Source organism: Rana temporaria, chromosome 11 (assembly GCF_905171775.1).
Source record: "Rana temporaria chromosome 11, aRanTem1.1, whole genome shotgun sequence".
Taxonomy (NCBI): domain Eukaryota; kingdom Metazoa; phylum Chordata; class Amphibia; order Anura; family Ranidae; genus Rana; species Rana temporaria.
Window position 1 is genome coordinate 132,258,525 of NC_053499.1, and position 18,230 is coordinate 132,276,754.

General features: G+C 41.3%; 1 protein-coding gene across 1 annotated transcript in view; it reads left to right on the top strand.

Moving 5' to 3' along the window:
* Nucleotides 1-15,127, top strand: part of GAN (gigaxonin) — a 44,912-nt gene extending 29,785 nt beyond the window's left edge. Inside the window, exons 5-11 of the mRNA XM_040329175.1 lie at nucleotides 1,749-1,870; nucleotides 3,919-4,031; nucleotides 6,118-6,267; nucleotides 11,042-11,178; nucleotides 11,264-11,392; nucleotides 12,196-12,305; nucleotides 14,786-15,127. Of these exons, the coding sequence (XP_040185109.1) occupies nucleotides 1,749-1,870; nucleotides 3,919-4,031; nucleotides 6,118-6,267; nucleotides 11,042-11,178; nucleotides 11,264-11,392; nucleotides 12,196-12,305; nucleotides 14,786-14,967 (943 nt within the window). The 3' untranslated portion in view covers nucleotides 14,968-15,127. The remainder of the gene's footprint in view (nucleotides 1-1,748; nucleotides 1,871-3,918; nucleotides 4,032-6,117; nucleotides 6,268-11,041; nucleotides 11,179-11,263; nucleotides 11,393-12,195; nucleotides 12,306-14,785) is intronic.
* The last annotated feature ends 3,103 nt before the right edge of the window (nucleotides 15,128-18,230 follow it).

An 18,230-nucleotide genomic window follows, 5' to 3' on the forward strand; every position in this document is an offset into this window, starting at 1 on the left:
TGTGTTCGCTTCTGCGCGCGAGCTCGACGGGACGCGGTTTCTATCTCCTAACTTTTTTAGCTGGCTCCTAGATTCCAAGCAAATTTGTCAAACCCTGATATAACCACAATATGTAAAATTTAAAGACACTTAAAGTATAAAAATATATATATTTTTTTTTAAGATTTGGGAAGAGGGGTGAGGGGCTAGATGCGGTGTTCCTTGTAACGTCCTTATTCTTTAATTATACTGATCACAAATGTCACCAAGGATGAAGGGTCTTTTATATTTTACATATTATGGTTATATTATTAAATATAAAGATTTGTAGATTAAGCACTAGAGCAGGGATATGCAATTAGCGGACCTCCAGCTGTTGCAGAACTACAAGTCCCATGAGGAATAGCAAGACTCTGACAGCCACAAGCATGACACCCAGAGCCAGAGGCATGATGGGACTTGTAGTTTTGCAACAGCTGGAGGTCCGCTAATTGCATATCCCTGCACTAGAGGGAGCAAATACTAAATCCATATACCGGAAAATGTACAATTTTTAGTTGCCACCAGATCAGGAATAGAGGGAAATCCTCCAATGGGGACACTTGTTCTGTGAAAACGGAGGGGGTCCTCTTGCTTCCTTTTGAGTCTTTATGACAGGAAGTGAAAGAATCTTCCTAATTGGACACAGATGACTGTGGTGTAACCCGCCTCTACTTCTAACCAGAATGACTTTAAATAAAACATCGCAATAATACCTAAAAATATATGCTCACTAAAAATGAATTGTAAACTTTTTGGTTTTTAATGTTTTTGTAAACAAGTTGGTTCCTCCATGAAGGTTTGCCTTTTATTTACTGCAAGCGTTTTCACACAGGGAGATGTGATGAGACGGATACATCTACCTTAATGTGGAGTTTCCATCCCAAATTATTTTTTTCATTATTGTGCTCATTAGACCTAAAAAAAGGAAAAAAATAAAATAAAAACATTTTTTGACTCATCTGGAAATGCCTGTTGCTATGCGGTCCCACAAAATCTGCCTTTGGAATCACCTAGGAGTCTGACATCATCTCCCTCTAATGCTCCTGGGAAATGTGTGTCATCATTTCCCAGGATGCAGTGCGCTACCCAATTATCACTGCCCATCCAAGACTTCCAGGAAGTAAGTGCTTGTGGGCTTTACAATGCCCACAAGCAAAATGACAACAGTGTGGATATAGTTTATAAAACTGTCTTTTTTGAATAACTATGCGGAGCGGCGGCGGATTGTAAAATAGTAAGTGACCAGATTTATATTATAAAAACGCAGGATGAAAGGACATACATTTAAAAAATGCTAATTGTGGTTGGAACCCCGCTTTAATGTGTTCCACAAAATTGAGTGGCATTGTTTTTATAAGGGGACATGGTTTGAATATCCACAAACCAAGCCTAATTTTACCTGGAAAACCTGGTGTTGTGAACCAATGCTGTAAAGCTGGATATTTTATTTTTACTGGAGTGGGGCTTTAAGACCGAGATCGTGACAGAGCCACTTTAAAATATTAGACTTCACTTCTGAATACCAATAACTAGATTGGCATGAAAACTGCTCACATAGGCTACATCTCGGGTTCACCGGAGGATAACGCTGTAGATGCATTCTAAGTCTACAAAGGATTTGTAAATTCCCTGGAGATTCCTCCATTCAAACTAATTGCCAATGAAGATATAATACTTCTTATAGGAAAGTAACAGAATAAATAAATATGTAATGTCTGCCCTTTAAGGTCTCGGAAGCCATTGGCCAATGTTCGTTGTATGTGCCCTCTATATGATCGGAACAGACAATTATGGATTGAGCTGGCACCTCTAAGCTTACCAAGAATCAATCATGGGGTTTTATCTGCAGGTAGGTCTCCTCATTGATGCAAGGTTTTTTTTTTTTTTTTTTTTAAAGTATAAAAATGCTAGAGATGTATGTTCCTGCATTTTGCCGTCTGCGTAATGTAATGCTTTTTTGAAAAGATCACTGAATGTATCAAAAATACAAGTGGTAACTCTGAATCCAGTTCCAAAGTTGCAACAATATTTATCTCTATAGAATGGATGAAAAATACTGCGCAAACATTGAAAGAGTGAAAAAACAATGAATCCTCGTGTTAAGGTTTCTGTTCCCGACATGTTTTGCCAATGATGGCTTCCTCAGGGGACTTGAAGACCACTGAAGGCTGCATTCCCGAGGGGTATTTTTTTTTTTTTTATCACAGCTGCAAATGTAGCAGAGACCACTGCTTCTAATACATTTGCAGCCATGATAAAAACTTGTCCAGATTCTCCTCGGAAATCCAGCCTTTAGTGGTCTTCAAGTCCCCCGAGGAAGCCATCATTGGCAAAACATGTCGGGAACAGAAACCATAACACGAGGATTTACGTAAGATATCGGTATGACCACATTATGGACCTGTAGATTTTAGCCTTGTTCTTTCTAAAGAAAATGTTTTAAAGGACAAGTTTTTTTTTTTCATGGCTGCAGATTGATTTGCAGTAGTGGTCTCTGGTCCAGATGCTCTCCGTTTTAATAAATTTTTTTGTTTTTCTACCTAACTGGTCCATATATGTGTCCTCTTGCCAGTCTTTCAATGTTGGTGGACAGGTGGGAGTCAGTTTTAGTGATTGCTCGGTCCTTAACCACTTGACAACTGGGCCTATTTTGGCACTTCTCTCCATGTAAAAATCAAAAAAATTTTGCTAGAAAATTAATCAGAACCCCCAAACATTTTATTTATTTTTAGAGATATATACATATAGATAGAGATATATACAGATATATATATATATATATATATATATATATATATATATATATATATATATATATATATTTTTGGCAGACACCCTAGGGAATAAAATGGCGGTCATTGAAACTTTTTTTTCTCGCACGGTATTTGCGCAATAATTTTCAAACGGCCTTTTTGGGGAAGAAAAAACTGTTTCATATATTAAAAAATAACAAAATGATAAAGTTAGCCCAATTTTTTTTGTATAATGTGGAAGATGATGTTACGCTGAGTAAATAGATACCTAACATGTCACGCTTTAAAATTGCGCACACTCATGGAATAGCTCCAAACTTCGGTACTTAAAAATCTCCATAGGCTACTCTTTAACATTTTTTTTTACAGATTACTATTTTCGAGTTGCAGAGGAGATCTAATGCTAGATTTGTTGCACACGCTCTAACACACGCGACGATACCTCACATGTGGGGCTTGAACGGCGTTTACATATGTGGGCGGGACTTGCATGCATGGTCGCTTCTGCCCCCTTTTTTTTTTTTTTTTTTTTTTATTGGGTTGAGCTTTTTGACAAATTGCTGTTTTATATATGCTGTATGTTTTCCCAACTATTATGTATTGTAAATTAATTAAGTTTTCTTTTTTGATATTCAGTTTGTTGTACTTCATACTATACAAATCTTCCCCCCCCCCCTTTTTTTTTTTTCTTTTTCTTTTTCTTTTTTTCTTCCTTTCAACTTAGACTTGCCTGCTTTGTGCAGAGCTGCCTTGATCCTCCTCTTCTCTGGTCCCACACCAGCACTATTGGCTCCTGCTGAGTGCCCTAGAGCAAGCAGTTTGCTATTGGGACACCCAAGCAGGCTTGATCTTGAGCTGCTGCTCTGCGCGTTCATTCACACACAGCCACAGCTCAGCCTTGCCCCCTCTCTCTCATTGGCTCGCAGGCTGTGATTGACAGCAGCAGAAGCCAATGGCTGTTGCTTGTGTCTCAGCCAAGAAGAAAGGGGAAGAGCCAAGGTTCCCGTACACATCACTGGATCGTGATGAGGTTCAGGTAAGTATTAAGGGAGCTGCTGCATCTTGAGCCTTTAGAACCACTTTAAAGCCATAAGAGTTGATGCCAAGTATACGCTGAGGTGTGTTTTGCTTTTTGTGTTGGCAGAGGGTTTTTTGTTTGTTCTTGGAGGACAGAATGAAAACGGCGATACTCTGAGTTCTGGGGAGCAGTATGATCCAGATGCCAATGCCTGGAGCCCACTACCACCTATGCTTGAGGTAACATATTAGCAGTAATTTAGAATTCCTAATGCTATCACAACATTTTTTTAGGATTTCTCGGATTAAAAAAAAAAATGCTAAACCTTCTATAAACAGAAATATTTTGTCATTAAAAGATCAGCTCCACCCAAACCACTCTTGTGGATTTAGGATGGCGTAGCACAGTGATTGAGGATGCAGTACTGCTGTATCTGTGATATCTTGTACTGTTGTGGTAGAGATGGATCCAGTTTAGTTGTCCATTCGCCAACCCGGGCAAAACTCCATTAAAAAGCAGATAATCCAGCATTGCTCTTTTTGAAGAAAAAATTAGGCCAGCTAATATTTTAGAATGACTTCCTGAAAAGCCATGCTAGGGCTATTTCTCTGTCCACACTCAACATTGGAGTGGAACTCCATAGAAACTGGTTCATCACACAGTTGAAGTAATACTAAACACACACTGTTTATTTTCATTGTCCCTTCTATTTCTGTATATAGATGATGGCACTTTTAATTATTTTACTAAAAAAAAATAAAAAAAATCTAGTACCTCCTTTCAATATCTGTCACATGACCCAGCTGTTTCCCAGCCTGTCTGCAGGGAAGTATAAGCAGGAGGAGCTTCTAGTCCTCTGCTGCTGGCCACATGTTCACCAAAAAAAATCAGCCTTCGGGATAATGCATAAAAATAAATTAATATCAATAAACTGTTATAAATTCTATAAAAAGGAAAAAGAACAATTTGGGAGAGAAACTCCCCCAAATTTGGGGATTTTTTTTTATGTGAGAGGTGTCAAATGCTGTAAAAAGGCAAACACACTAAACACAGATTGTTTTATGAAAATATATCAAAATTTAATAATTGTTGAAAACAATTTCCAACGATTAACATGGACCACAGTAGTTACAGAAGCAGGGTATATGACAGTATGCAGGTAGCCAACAAGTTTCGCACAAAGGTGCTTCGTCAGGGCCTTGCAACTTTCACCATGCCTCCTTTTTATTCGTTATAAATACAAATACATATTTGAAATCCGCCTGGCTCCAGCGGCTGTCAATCAGTCAGTTTTACAAACGGCACAGGGAGCTGTGACTCGGGTGCCCCCATAGCAAGCTGATTTCTGTGGAGGCACTCAACTGGAGGGAGGGGCCAGGAGCAGTGAAGAGGAGCATCTAGGCTGCCCTGTGCAAAACTAACTGCATAGAACAAGCAAGTATAACCTGAATAAAAAATAAGGCAAGTATATTCTCTCTACACCAGGGGTCTGAAATGTTATAAACAAAAGGCAAGATTACAGCCCTTCGATCCTTAGGGGGTCCAGACTCTGGCCAGTGACCATAGAAAATGCCACAGAGTCAGTGGAAGTAGACAATGTCTCAGACTTGGTGGTCAGAGGAGGAATATTGACCCATCGTCGGTGTCGGTGAAAGGAGTAGTTCCTCATATCAGTGGGAATAACAGAGTCTCATGTCAGTGGTAGGAACAGTGCCCCAAGGGACTGATAAAAGGTCCCATCAGGCCCATGGGCCGTAGTTTGGAGACCACTGCTCTAGACCAAAAGAGCAGTGTACTGGATTAAATATGTTTTTAATCACACCAGAGTTCAACTTTAACAGGAGTTTTGTACTTCAAGTTGCAAATGTGTTCTTTAATATTTTGTATAATATAAATTAAATCATTTTTGATTTGTGTTCTGTAATGTAATCAGAGGCTAGTAGACTTGCTCCCAAAACCTTCTTGGGTCCAGGAAATGATATCTGATCCTTGCTCTGATTTTCTTATTGCTTAGATTACCAAGTTGTGTGTGTTTGTTCCCCCCCCCCCCCCCACTAAGGCTCGGTTTACACTAGTGCATCCCCATAGTCACACGATTTCCAGTGCAAATTTGATGCAACTTTACACTTTTACTCAAGTCACATCAAAGTAGCGCAGGAGCCTTTTCAAAGTCGCAAAGATCGGAACGCATGCCATTAAAATCAATGGGCTGCGACTTGTCACCCGACTTTATCCTAAGTGCAGAACATTTATTTATACTCCCAGCTCAGTAAACTGTTATGCAAGTATAAGACAATAGTAAGTAATGTATGTCTTCTCCGATAGGAAAGGCACAGTTTTGGTGTTGTAGAAATTGATGGCGTAGTCTATGTTCTGGGAGGAGAGGATGGGGATCGTGAGTTAATCTCTATGGAGTCCTATGACACCTGTACGAAATCCTGGCGCAAGCAGCAAAATATGACTATGGTCAGAAAGGTATGTCTGATATGATTACCATTTGTCAGCATGGCTTATCACATATTTATCACATTTTTAGACGTTTTTTAAATTGTAAGCAGACAATGTTCTGCAGGCACACAAACTAGGGGCAACATAATGATTTAAAGTGAAAAAAAATAAATGTATTGATTGATAACAGTTGATCTGAACAGTATTTGGATATGTACTCTCTCTTAGATGGGACTTGTAGTTTTACATTCACAGATCCATTTCATATGGAATCCACTGTTCACGTATTTTCTTAAAAAAAGACAACTTGGGTGTGTCTTCTATGGACAATGCAGCATCCTTTTGGTTCCTAGTGTTCCTTTTCAGGCGTGCTAAAGCATCTAGGTGTACACTTCCCTTTTTCTTTTTTCTTTTTTTTTTTTTTTTTTATCTTTTTCAAAAAGGTATTTAAGGAAAGATTAGTGAGTCGGTCAATAAAGGTGAGCACAAAGGCGTGGCGCATAATATGTAACTTGGCAAAGGACTTTGGTTTGGCACTTGAACTCCAAACAAAGCCAAGACTTGCAAAATTTTAGTACCTCAAAAAAAAAAAAGCACATGGGTAGTTCTGCATCAACATGGTAACATTATGGGGGTTATTTACGAAAGGTAAATCCACTTTGCACTACAAGTACAAAGTGCATTTGGAAGTGCAGTCGCTGTAGATCTGAGGGGGACATGCAAGGAAAATAAAACCGCATTTTAGCTTGCACATGATTGGATTATAAAATCAGCAGAGCTTCCCCTCATTTCAGATCTACCCCTCAGATTTACAGCGACTGCACTTCCAAGTGCACTTTGTTTTTAGTCCGGATCAGTGGCGCACAATCTTTTGATTGGCCTAAATGGAGATCACTATATGCATATTTGGGAAGAGTGGGTCCCAAGTAAGAGCATTTTAACCACTTCCCGACCTCCTCATGTACATATACGTCAGCAGAATGGCACGGACAGGCACAAGCACGTACCTGTACGTCCTCTGCTTGACGTGGGTGGGGGGTCCGATCGGGACCCCCCCCCGGTACATGCGGAGGTCGGGTCCGCTCGGGGAGCGATCCGGGACGACAACGCGGCTATTTGTTTATAGCCGCTCCGTCGCGATCGCTCCCCGGAGCTGAAGAACGGGGAGAGCCGTGTGTAAACACGGCTTCCCCGTTCTTCACTATGGCGGCGCATCGATCGAGTGATCCCTTTTATAGGGAAGACTCGATCGATGTCAGTCCTACAGCCACACCCCCCTACACTAGTAAACACACACACAGTGAACACTAAATGTTACAGCGCCCCCTGTGTTTAACTCCCAAACTGCAACTGTCATTTTCACAATAAACAATGCAATTTAAATGCATTTTTTGCTGTGAAAATGACAATGGTCCCAAAAATGTGTCAAAATTGTCCGAAGTGTCCGCCATAATGTCGCAGTCACGAAAAAAATCGATGATCGCCGCCATTAGTAGTAAAAAAAAAAAAAATGCAAAAAAACATCCCCTATTTTGTAAACGCTATAAATTTTGCGCAAACCAACCGATAAACGATTATTTTTTATTTTTTTTATTTTTTACCAAAAATAGGTAGAAGAATACGTATCGGCCTAAACTGAGGAAAAAAAAAAATTATATATGTTTTTGGGGGATATTTATTACAGCAAAAAGTAAAAAATATTGCATTTTTCAAAATTGACGCTCTATTTTTGTTTATAGCGCAAAAAATAAAAACTGCATAGGTGATCAAATACCACCAAAAGAAAGCTCTATTTGTGGGGGAAAAAGGACGCCAATTTTGTTTGGGAGCCACGTCGCACGACCGCGCAATTGTCTGTTAAAGCGACGCAGTCCCGAACTGTAAAAACCCCTTGGGTCTTTGGGCTGCATATTGGTCCGGGGCTTAAGTGGTTTAAAGGGTGTCGATGGGTGTTTTCATGTGTTTTGATGTACATTTAGATCGCACACCAAACACAGGTCAATTAAAATCTGTTGTCAAATCATTGACCATAATTAGTACACATAGCAGTTCAGAGGCTGCGTCTGACCTGCTTTGCATTGCACTGCATTTCTATGGATGCAGCATGTTCTAGTTGGAGTGTGCTTGACCAGGCTAAGTGGGTCAGACCCAGCTTTTCTTAGCAAACGCTGCATTTGCCATTATGATGCATGCTTTTTGTGTTTAAATAGCAAAGGCAGCTTTTAAAAAGAGCGCCTGACAACATGAGCCATAGGATATGCTCGGCAATGCACAGCCAAAACCTCAACAGAGCAGGGCACCGTTAAGCATGTCCGTGGATGCAATTACCTTTTATTTTCAGATTTTAAACACTTCTTTTTTTTTTTTTTTATATATAATGTTAATAATGAGGCTAGGCACAGACAGTGAAGCAGTTTTTAAAAATAAATAAACACTTTACGTAACTTTTTAAAGGCTAAGCTCACCTTGAGGCTGGGATCACGCCAGTGCAAATTGGATGCAGGGTTAGGTCCAAGCTTGTACAACTTTTGTATTAGATCATTATGTTGAACTGTATCAAATGCCTTGCTGAAATCAAGATAGCCTATGTCCACAGCACCACCCTTGTCCAAAACAATAGTGATATAGTAGAAAAAGGAAAACCAGTCTGATTAGTCTGACTTGATCTGCCCTCAGTAAAGCCTTGCTGCTTTGGGTCCAGCAAACTGTGTGTTTTAAGTGATCAATGATCCTTTTTTTCAGGAGTGATTCCAGTAACTTGACTAGAGCTGATGTTAAATTTAGGGTTGTCCCGATACTGAGTATTTGCGGGAGTACTTGTACTCGCGCAAATACCCCCGATATCTAAATAGAATACTTCCCCCCCCCCCGCGCCGCTGCATCGAAAGCCGCCGCATGGGTTAAACGGCGTGCGGGAACATCACAGCTTTCATTTGAATAGCTGTAGTGTTCCCGCGCGTATAGACATACCCCTTGCTCGGGATTGGATGGGTGATCCTGATCTGTCCAATCCCGAGCAAGGGGGAGTGTCTATACGCGCGGGCAAAACAGCTATTCAAATGAATGCTGTGATTTTCTACATGCGGCGGCGGCGGCAGCAAAGGTATGGGGGAAATGGCTGGAGGGACATGGCTGCATATGTGAGGGACATGGCTAGAGGGACATGGCTGCATATGTGAGGGACATGGCTGCATATGTGAGGGACATGGCTAGAGGGACATGGCTGCATATGTGAGGGACATGGCTGCATATGTGAGGGACATGGCTAGAGGGACATGGCTGCATATGTGGGGGACATGGCTGCATTTGGGGACACATTTAAAAAAAGTATCGGTATTCGGTATCGGCGACTACTTGAAAAAAAGTATCGGTACTTGTACTCGGTCCTAAATAAGTGGTATCGGGACAACCCTAGTTAAATTCTACTGGCCTGTAGTTGCAAGCTTCTACTTTGCTACCCTTCTTGTGGATGGGTACAGTATTAGCTGTTCGTCAGTCATAGGGAACTTCTGTTAGAAGAGATTGATTGATTAAAAAGACCTGTTATTGGTCTAAAAACTCGAAGTTCTCGGACTCAAAGTTCTCTTAGAACGCCTGGATGAATACCATCAGGGCCCATTGCTTTATTAAAGGGGTTGTAATGTTGATGTTGAGTTGATGGGGAAGATAAAGCCAAATACAGGGCAATCTTGGAAGAAAACCTGTTTGAGTCTGCAAAAGACTTGAGATTGAGATTCACCTTCCAGTAGGACAACGACCCTAAACTTGCAGCCAAAGCAACAATGCAATGGTTTAGATCGAAGCATATTCATGTGTTAGAATGGCCCAGTCAAAGTCCAGACCTAAATCACATTAAGAATCTGTGGAAAGACTTAAAAGATGCTGTTCACAGACGCTCTCCATCCAATCTGACAGAGCTTGAGCTATTTTGCAAATAAGAATGGGCAAAAATGTCACTCTGTATGTCCATGTACAGGGTTCCATTCTCAACTCTGCAAGGGTTTCTCTTCAAAGTCAGTTTCTCTTCAGTAAAACAAGGGGGGGGCTTGGAATGAGAGGAGCAGGGGGGGGGGGGTGGCAATTGAATAGCTCTTTGTCTCTTGTTGTAACTTTTAAAACCTATATAACTTCTTTTAAGGAAAATGCACACTATTGTGATATATATATTTTTCACACATGCATATATAGATAATGAATATAAAAACAATATAAGAATATAAGAAGAGAAAACATTTCAGTGGTTCTAATAAAAGAATTGGCTTAACACAAAATAGGAATTTTAGTATCTTCCATCACAGTAGATGTGCAAAGCTGGTAGAGACATCCCCAAAAAGACTTGCAGCTGTAATTGCAGCGAAAGGCGGTTCTACAAAGTATTGAATATAAAATGTGTGCCACACATTTCAGATATTTATTTGTAGAAAATGTTGAAAACCATTTATCATTTGCCTTCCACTTCACAATTATGTGCCACTTTGTGTTGCTCTATCACATAAAATATAGATTTTTTTTTTTTTTTAAACATGGCAAAATTTTGAAAATTTCAAGGGGTATGAATACTTTTTCAAGGCACTGTATCTCATATAGGATGTGTGGTGGCCTATCCTTGTTAAGTGCCTAGTTCCAAATGACCTGGAAAGGGTGCAATATGAGCAGGCACGGAAGAACTATTTAAAACAAGTATCAATCTGTTACAGAACAATGTTTTTTTTTATACTGTCTGCAGATGTGGGCTAAGCATTGTGAAAAAAAAGTTTTTATTTGTGGAGTCTGCATTTGACATTTTGTTGGTTAATCACAGATTGGCTGCTATGCCACAATGAAGAAGAAAATCTATGCAATGGGAGGAGGATCGTATGGAAAGCTTTTTGAGTCCGTTGAGTGTTATGATTCCAAAACGCAGCAGTGGACAGCAATATGCCCCCTGAAAGAAAGAAGGTGAGAGGGAAAGCCTGTTGTGATTTTATGGAGAAACTCTTCCTGTGATCTGCACTTTCTCCAACGTCTTCTATTTTCTCTGCAGGTTTGGCGCAGTAGCATGTGGGGTCGGTATGGAACTTTATGTCTTTGGTGGAGTCAGAAGTCGGGAAAATGAACAAAACAGTGAAATGGTGGCTTGTAAATCCGAATTCTACCATGACGACTTTAAAAGGTACATTTTGATGTTTAGGAGGTCAGTCAGAAGGTGAGGCAGTGGTGGTTAAGATTGTGGACGGTGTGTCACCTTGGATTCTCATATGTAGAAACTGAAAGGATGGACAGCCGCACCTCCAAAAAAACCCTTAGGTTGTCTTTTTTTTTTTTTAAATTTTATGGAAAAATGCACTACAAATAACAGCAAAGGGTGGAATACAGCCTACGCGTTTCGCACTGCGATCAGTGCTTAATCATGGCCATGGGTGTCATTGGAAGAAATTGTTTCCAATCATTGGTGTCATTGGGAGGCATTGTGCCCCTTCGTTGGTGTCATTGGGAGGCATTGTGCCCCTTCGTTGGTGTCATTGGGAGGCATTGTGCCCCTTTATTGATTTCAGTGAGGGGAATTGTTCCAATTGTTGGTATCAGTGTATGAAATAGTGCCCCAAGGGCCGCATAAAAGCAAGCAAAGGGCCACATCTGGCCCCCGGGCCACAGTATGGAGACCTACTACAGGAACATAAGAGTATATACCTGGGCATGAACTAGCAAATTTGGATATGCGGTTTTGCGCTCATTATGGAGTCCAGTATGATGTACACTAATATGTGAGCAGATTATGGGAGGTAGTTGGTAGAATTAACGCAATAAATTATGTAACATGGTGTTATAAGCAGTTTTTGGCATCTTTTGGTATTTGACACCTTTTAGTCCTAATCTAGATTTTTATTTTATTTTTTTTAATGGATGGAAATCGTCCACTCATGAAACATCCCGGTATCGATTACCATTTTCATTGTATGTTTGTTTTTCCTACAGATGGATCTATCTAAATGACCAGAATTTGTGTATTCCAACAAGCTCTTCCTTTGTCTATGGAGCAGTGCCTATTGGAGCGAGTATATATGTCATTGGAGACCTTGACACGGGTAATTAACATTTAATGTTCTACACCTAAGCTGGCTGTTATGCTAACTGATGGGGGCTGCAGTTTCATAGGTTGTTGGCCAGGCTAGTTAAAGGAGTTGTAAAGGCAGAAGGTTTTTTATCTTAATTTATTCTATGCATTAGGATAAAAAAACTTCTGCGTGTAGCAGCCCCCGAATTACCTCTCTCCAGCGATGTCCATGATCCCCTTAGCCATCCAGTACATTCCTCCTGATTGGCTGAGACAGAGGAGCTGCGCCATTGAAAAAAAAAACGGGAACCTTAAGACCCCTTTCACAGCTATGACTAAGCATATATCCATGATGTGAAACATGTTAGCTTTGTTGTCCCCTATGTCCACTTTCTACCATTGATTGCAGTGTTGCATGCATTTTTGGATGTTGTACAGCTTTGGATTTTATCCTCTGTTCATTTTGTTTCAATAAATCGCCTATCAGAGTGCGGCTGTCCAGGAACATTTCTTTTTTTTCCCTTTCACATTGAGCCGCCCATAGCGTCAGTGGTGAAACGTCGCTATTTTTACCGCCGACGCTATAGGCGGATTTTCGCCGCATTTACCCCCCCGCTAGCGGCCAAGAAAGGGTTAAAACCGCCCACACGAAGCAGCGCATTGTGGGTGGTATAGCTGCGCTGTCCCATTGATTTCAATGGGCAGCAGCGGTATAAACACTGCTCCAAAGATGCGGCTAGCAGAACTTTTTTTTTTTACTGTCCTGCTAGCGCAACGTTCCAGTGTGAAAGCACTCGGGCTTTCACACTGGCGACAATGGAGCAGCACTTTTAAGGCGGATTGCAGGCGCTATTTTTAACGCTATAGCGCTTGCAATCCGCCCTCAGTGTGAAAGGGGTCTTGGTGTCCCTTTTTAAATCTGAACGTTTTTAGCTTTAGCTATACTTTAACCACTTAAGGACCGCTTCCTGCACATATACGTCGGCAGAATGGCACGGCTGGGCACAAGCACGTACCTGTACGTACTCTTTAAGTGCCCAGCTGTGGGTCACGGGCGCGTGCCCGCGACCCGATCCGAAGCTCCGTGACCGCGGGACCCACGGACCCTATCGCCGCTGGAGTCCCGCGATCGGTCCCCGGAGCTGAAGAACGGGGAGAGCTGTGTGTAAACACAGCTTCCCCGTTCTTCACTGTGGCGGCGTCATTGATCGTGTGTTCCCTTTTTTATAGGGAAACACAATCAATGACGTCACACCTACAGCCACACCCCCCTACAGTTAGAAACACAAATGAGGTCACACATAACCCCTTCAGCGCCCCCTTGTGGTTAACTCCCAAACTGCAATTGTCATTTTTTACAGTAAACAATGCATTTTTAATGTATTTTTTTTGCTGTGAAAATGACAATGGTCCCAAAAATGTGTCAAAATTGTCCGAAGTGTCCACCATAATGTCGCGGTCACGAAAAAAATCGCTGATCGCCGCCATTAGTAGTAAACAATTTTTTTTTTATAAAAATGCAATAAAACTATCCCCTATTATGTAAACGCTATAAATTTTGCGCAAACCAATCGATAAACGCTTATTGCGGGTTTTTTTTTTAACCAAAAATAGGTAGAAGAATACGTATCGGCCTATATTTCTGTGCCATCAATTGTCACCACTGTGCCATGCAACACAGCAACTGTGCCATCAATTGTCACCACTGTGCCATGCCATCAAACGCAGCCACTGTGCCATCAATTGTCACCACTGTGCCATACCATCAAACGCAGCCACTGTGCCATCAATTGTCACCACTGTGCCATACCATCAAACGCAGTCACTGTGCCATCAATTGTCACCACTGTGCCATGCCATCAAACGCAGCCACTGTGCCCCTCAACTGTTGCCACTGTGCCCATTGTCACCACTGTGCCCCATGATGCCACTGTGCCCATTGTCACCACTGTGCCCCATGATGCCACTGTGCCCATTGTCACTCACCACTGTGCCCCATGATGCCACTGTGCCCATTGTCACTCACCACTGTGCCCCATGATGCCACTGTGCCCATTGTCACTCACCACTGTGCCCCATGATGCCACTGTGCCCATTGTCACTCACCACTGTGCCCCATGATGCCACTGTGCCCATTGTCTACCAAAAATAGGTAGAAGAATACGTATCGGCCTATATTTTTTTTTTGGTGATATTTTATTATAGCAAAAAGTAAAAAATATTGATTTTTTTTTTTTCAAAATTGTCGCTCTATTTTTGTTTATAGCGCAAAAAATAAAAACCGCAGAGGTAATCAAATACCACCAAAAGAAAGCTCTAATTGTGGGGGGGAAAAAGGACGCCAATTTTGGGAGCCACGTCGCACGACCGCGCAATTGTCAGTGAAAATTGGCCAGGTCCTTTAGCTGCCTAAAGGCCCGGGTCTTAAGTGGTTAAAAAATAGCACCGGCCTAGTCTGTAGTAGTATTATTATTTATTATTATTTTGTGACTCCATTGTTTTCTATTTTAGGTACAAGTTATGACTACGTGAGAGAATTTAAGAGGAGCACGGGCACCTGGCATCACACCAAACCTTTATTCCCCTCCGATCTCCGACGCACAGGCTGCGCTGCATTACGTATCGCCAATTGTCGCCTTTTCCGGCTGCAGCTTCAGCAGGGACTCTTCCGCATCCGGGTCACACCCTCATGAGAAGCTTGGGTCGTTTTACTATGTAAAACAGCAGGCTGATGCTAAATCCTACCAAGGAATATATCACCTTGCAGCCTACATATGCACCCGGTATGTACTGCAGGCCTGTAAAGCACCGTTTTATGTTTGTGATGTCAAAGTCTGATCAAAGAAAAAAAAACACTATTTGAGAAAAGACACTAAATATCGGGGTGTTGGGATCAATATATTGTGTATGTGTATATTTTATATTGCTTTTATGCTTCCGGGGGGTTTGGGAATTTAATACTTGAGCATGAGGCAATGTACTGAAAGAAATGGCTTTAATATGCAAATTATCGAGAGAAAATATTTTCACACTACAAAGGGCAACCTAATGTTAAAGTGTTTGTTACTCATGTGTGCCTGCCTTAAAACATAGCTTTTTATTTTATTTACTTTGTCTTTTAACACCTGCTTAACCTAGGTGACGCGTGCAATGGATCAAATTATTTTATTTTGTTTTTTATTAATACTTTTTATTCCAGTATTCAGCCATATCTTCCATTTCTGTTTTAGAGATGTTTTTATTGAGGGAATTTTAATTTACTAAAACAGGATCCAGTGTTGTCTTAACTTGTCTTTTTGTTGCACAAAATGTCTTTTGTTGGGTCTGTTTATATCCATTTCTGGTGGTACGAAGTTAGTTTTATGTTGTCAGTCAGGGCAACATAATGTGTTTTCTTGCTGCTCTTGTTCTCTAATGCTTTTCTAGGCTTTTATACGTTTATCATTTGTGCCAAATTCAGACTGTTTAACTTTGGCTCGTTGCCTTGAGGGAAGTTGTGGTCGCACAGTGGGACTTTTCTATCATGTACAAAGGCTGACAAGCCATTTCTGCACACTACAGATTTGTTTCTGAAATGCAATTTTTTTTTATTACCTACAGTTTACATTTTTTTTACAATTTTTGAAGATATGCAACTAGCAGTTTTGTGCAATTTTAGGGTTAAAATATAGAATTTGTGTATTTTAGTTAGAATGTTTTTACTCATTCGGCACTGAACTATTCTGCATTGTTTTGCAAAAAGCACTGAACACATAACATCATTGGGGTAGATTCAGGTACCTTTGCGCATTTTTTACGGAGGCGCAGGGCGACGTTTTTGCCCTGCTCCCCCGCAAATTTTCTGCGCTACCCGCGATTCACGGAGCAGTAGGGGGCGGGAATCATTTAAATTTGGCGCGTTCCCGCGCCGATCGTAGAGCGCATGCTCCGTCTGGAAACTTTCCCGACGTGCATTGCGGCAAATGACGTCGCAAGGACGTCATTTGCTTCAAAGTGAACGTGAATGGCGTCCAGCGCCATTCACGATTCACTTACGCAAACTACGTAAAGTTCAAATTTTGCGACGGGTATACGTAACATTGGCTGCCCCTGCTAATAGCAGGGGCAGCCTTACGCGAAAACCGCCGTACGTAAACGGCGTACGCAGGGCTCTCGTAACGTTGTGAATCGGCGTTAGTATGCAATTTGCATACTATACGCTGAGCACAACGGGAACGCCACCTAGCGGCCATCGCAAGAATGCAGCCTAAGATATGCGGGCATAAGAGCCTTATGCCACGCATATCTTAGGCTGCAGTCGGCGTAACGAGGTTCCTGAATCGGGAGCATTCGTTACGCCGGGGCAAGTAAGCAATTGCGCTGCGTAACTATGGTTACGCAGGCGCAATTGCTCTCTGAATCCGGGCCATTGTCTGCCCCTGAATTTAATTACAACACAGTGGGGGTTATTTATGAAGGGCAAATCTACTTTGCATTACAAGTGCAAAGTGCACTTAAAATTGCACTGAAAGTGCACTTGGAAGTGCAGTCGCTGTAGATCTGAGGGGGACATACACGGAAAATAAAAAAAACGGCAGCATTTTAGCTTGCACATGATTGGATAGTAAAATCAGATCTACTCCTCAGATTTACAGCGACTGCATTTCCAAGTGCACTTGTAGTGCAAAGTGAATTTGCCTTTCGGAAATAACCCCCCAGTGTCTTAGTCATACTCAGGATCAGGATTGTGGTAGGAAATCGGACCCTTACAGTAATAGTAATGAGGTTCAAACCCAGGATTCAGTGGGCTTCAAGGTAGGCAAATGCATATAAACTGGTTGTGGCCTACACAAAAGCACTAATTCAACCAAACCGAGGAACTACTACCCACTGTTTTAGTTACCAATGACCTCCTAATAAAATATATCATCACAACTCCATAATTATAGTAGTGCCGCTTTTTCACCACTAGATGGCAGCAATGTTTTTTTATTAAAGGACCGTTCAGTATTTGGTACATGACTGTTGTCAGCAGGACATAGGAGTAAGCGAAATGCATACAATTTTCACTGGGCACGGCTGAGACTGTAAAAGCAAAGAGAACAAGATCCAGAATTCATATTATTTGCAAAGGTGAAAATGGAAGTGTTTTTTTTCTGCAAAACAGAATGGTTCTTTAAAAATAAAAAGTATGGCTGTTGTATGTGTGTTTTATTTCTTTAAAAAAATATATACAGTTGTATTCAAAATTATTCAACCCCCACTGAAATTGATTGTTTTGGCCAGTTTGACATTGATTTTGATCATTCTGTCATCCTGCTTACAATTAAATCAAAGAGGCACGTGTAGGTCAGACAAATATAACATAACATTTATAATGAAATAACCACAAATGTCTTTTCTGTGCTCACATTATTATCAGTTTTATTCAACCCCCAAGTGACATTCAATCTTAGTACTTAGTACAACATCCTTTTACAGTTATAACAGCTTTTAAAAGTGAAGCATAGCTTGACACAATGTCTTGCAGCGATCTACGGGTATCTTCGCCCATTCGTCATGGGCAAAAGCCTCCAGCTCAGTCACATTCTTAGGCTTGCGCACTGCAACTGCTTTCTTTAAGTCCCACCAGAGGTTCTCAATCGGATTTAAGTCTGGTGACTGCGATGGCCACTCCAAAATGTTCCAGCCTTTAATCTGCAACCATGCTCTAGTGGACTTGGAGGTATGCTTGGGATCATTGTCCTGTTGAAAGGTCCAACGTCTCCCAAGCCTCAGGTTTGTGACGGACTGCATTACATTGTCATCCAATATCTCCTGGTACTGAAGAGAATTCATGGTACCTTGCACACGCTGAAGCTTCCCTGTACCTGCAGAAGCAAAACAGCCCCAAAGCATGATTGACTCCCCGCCATGCTTCACAGTAGGCAAGGTGTTCTTTTCATCATAGGCCTTGTTCTTCCTCCTCCAAACATAG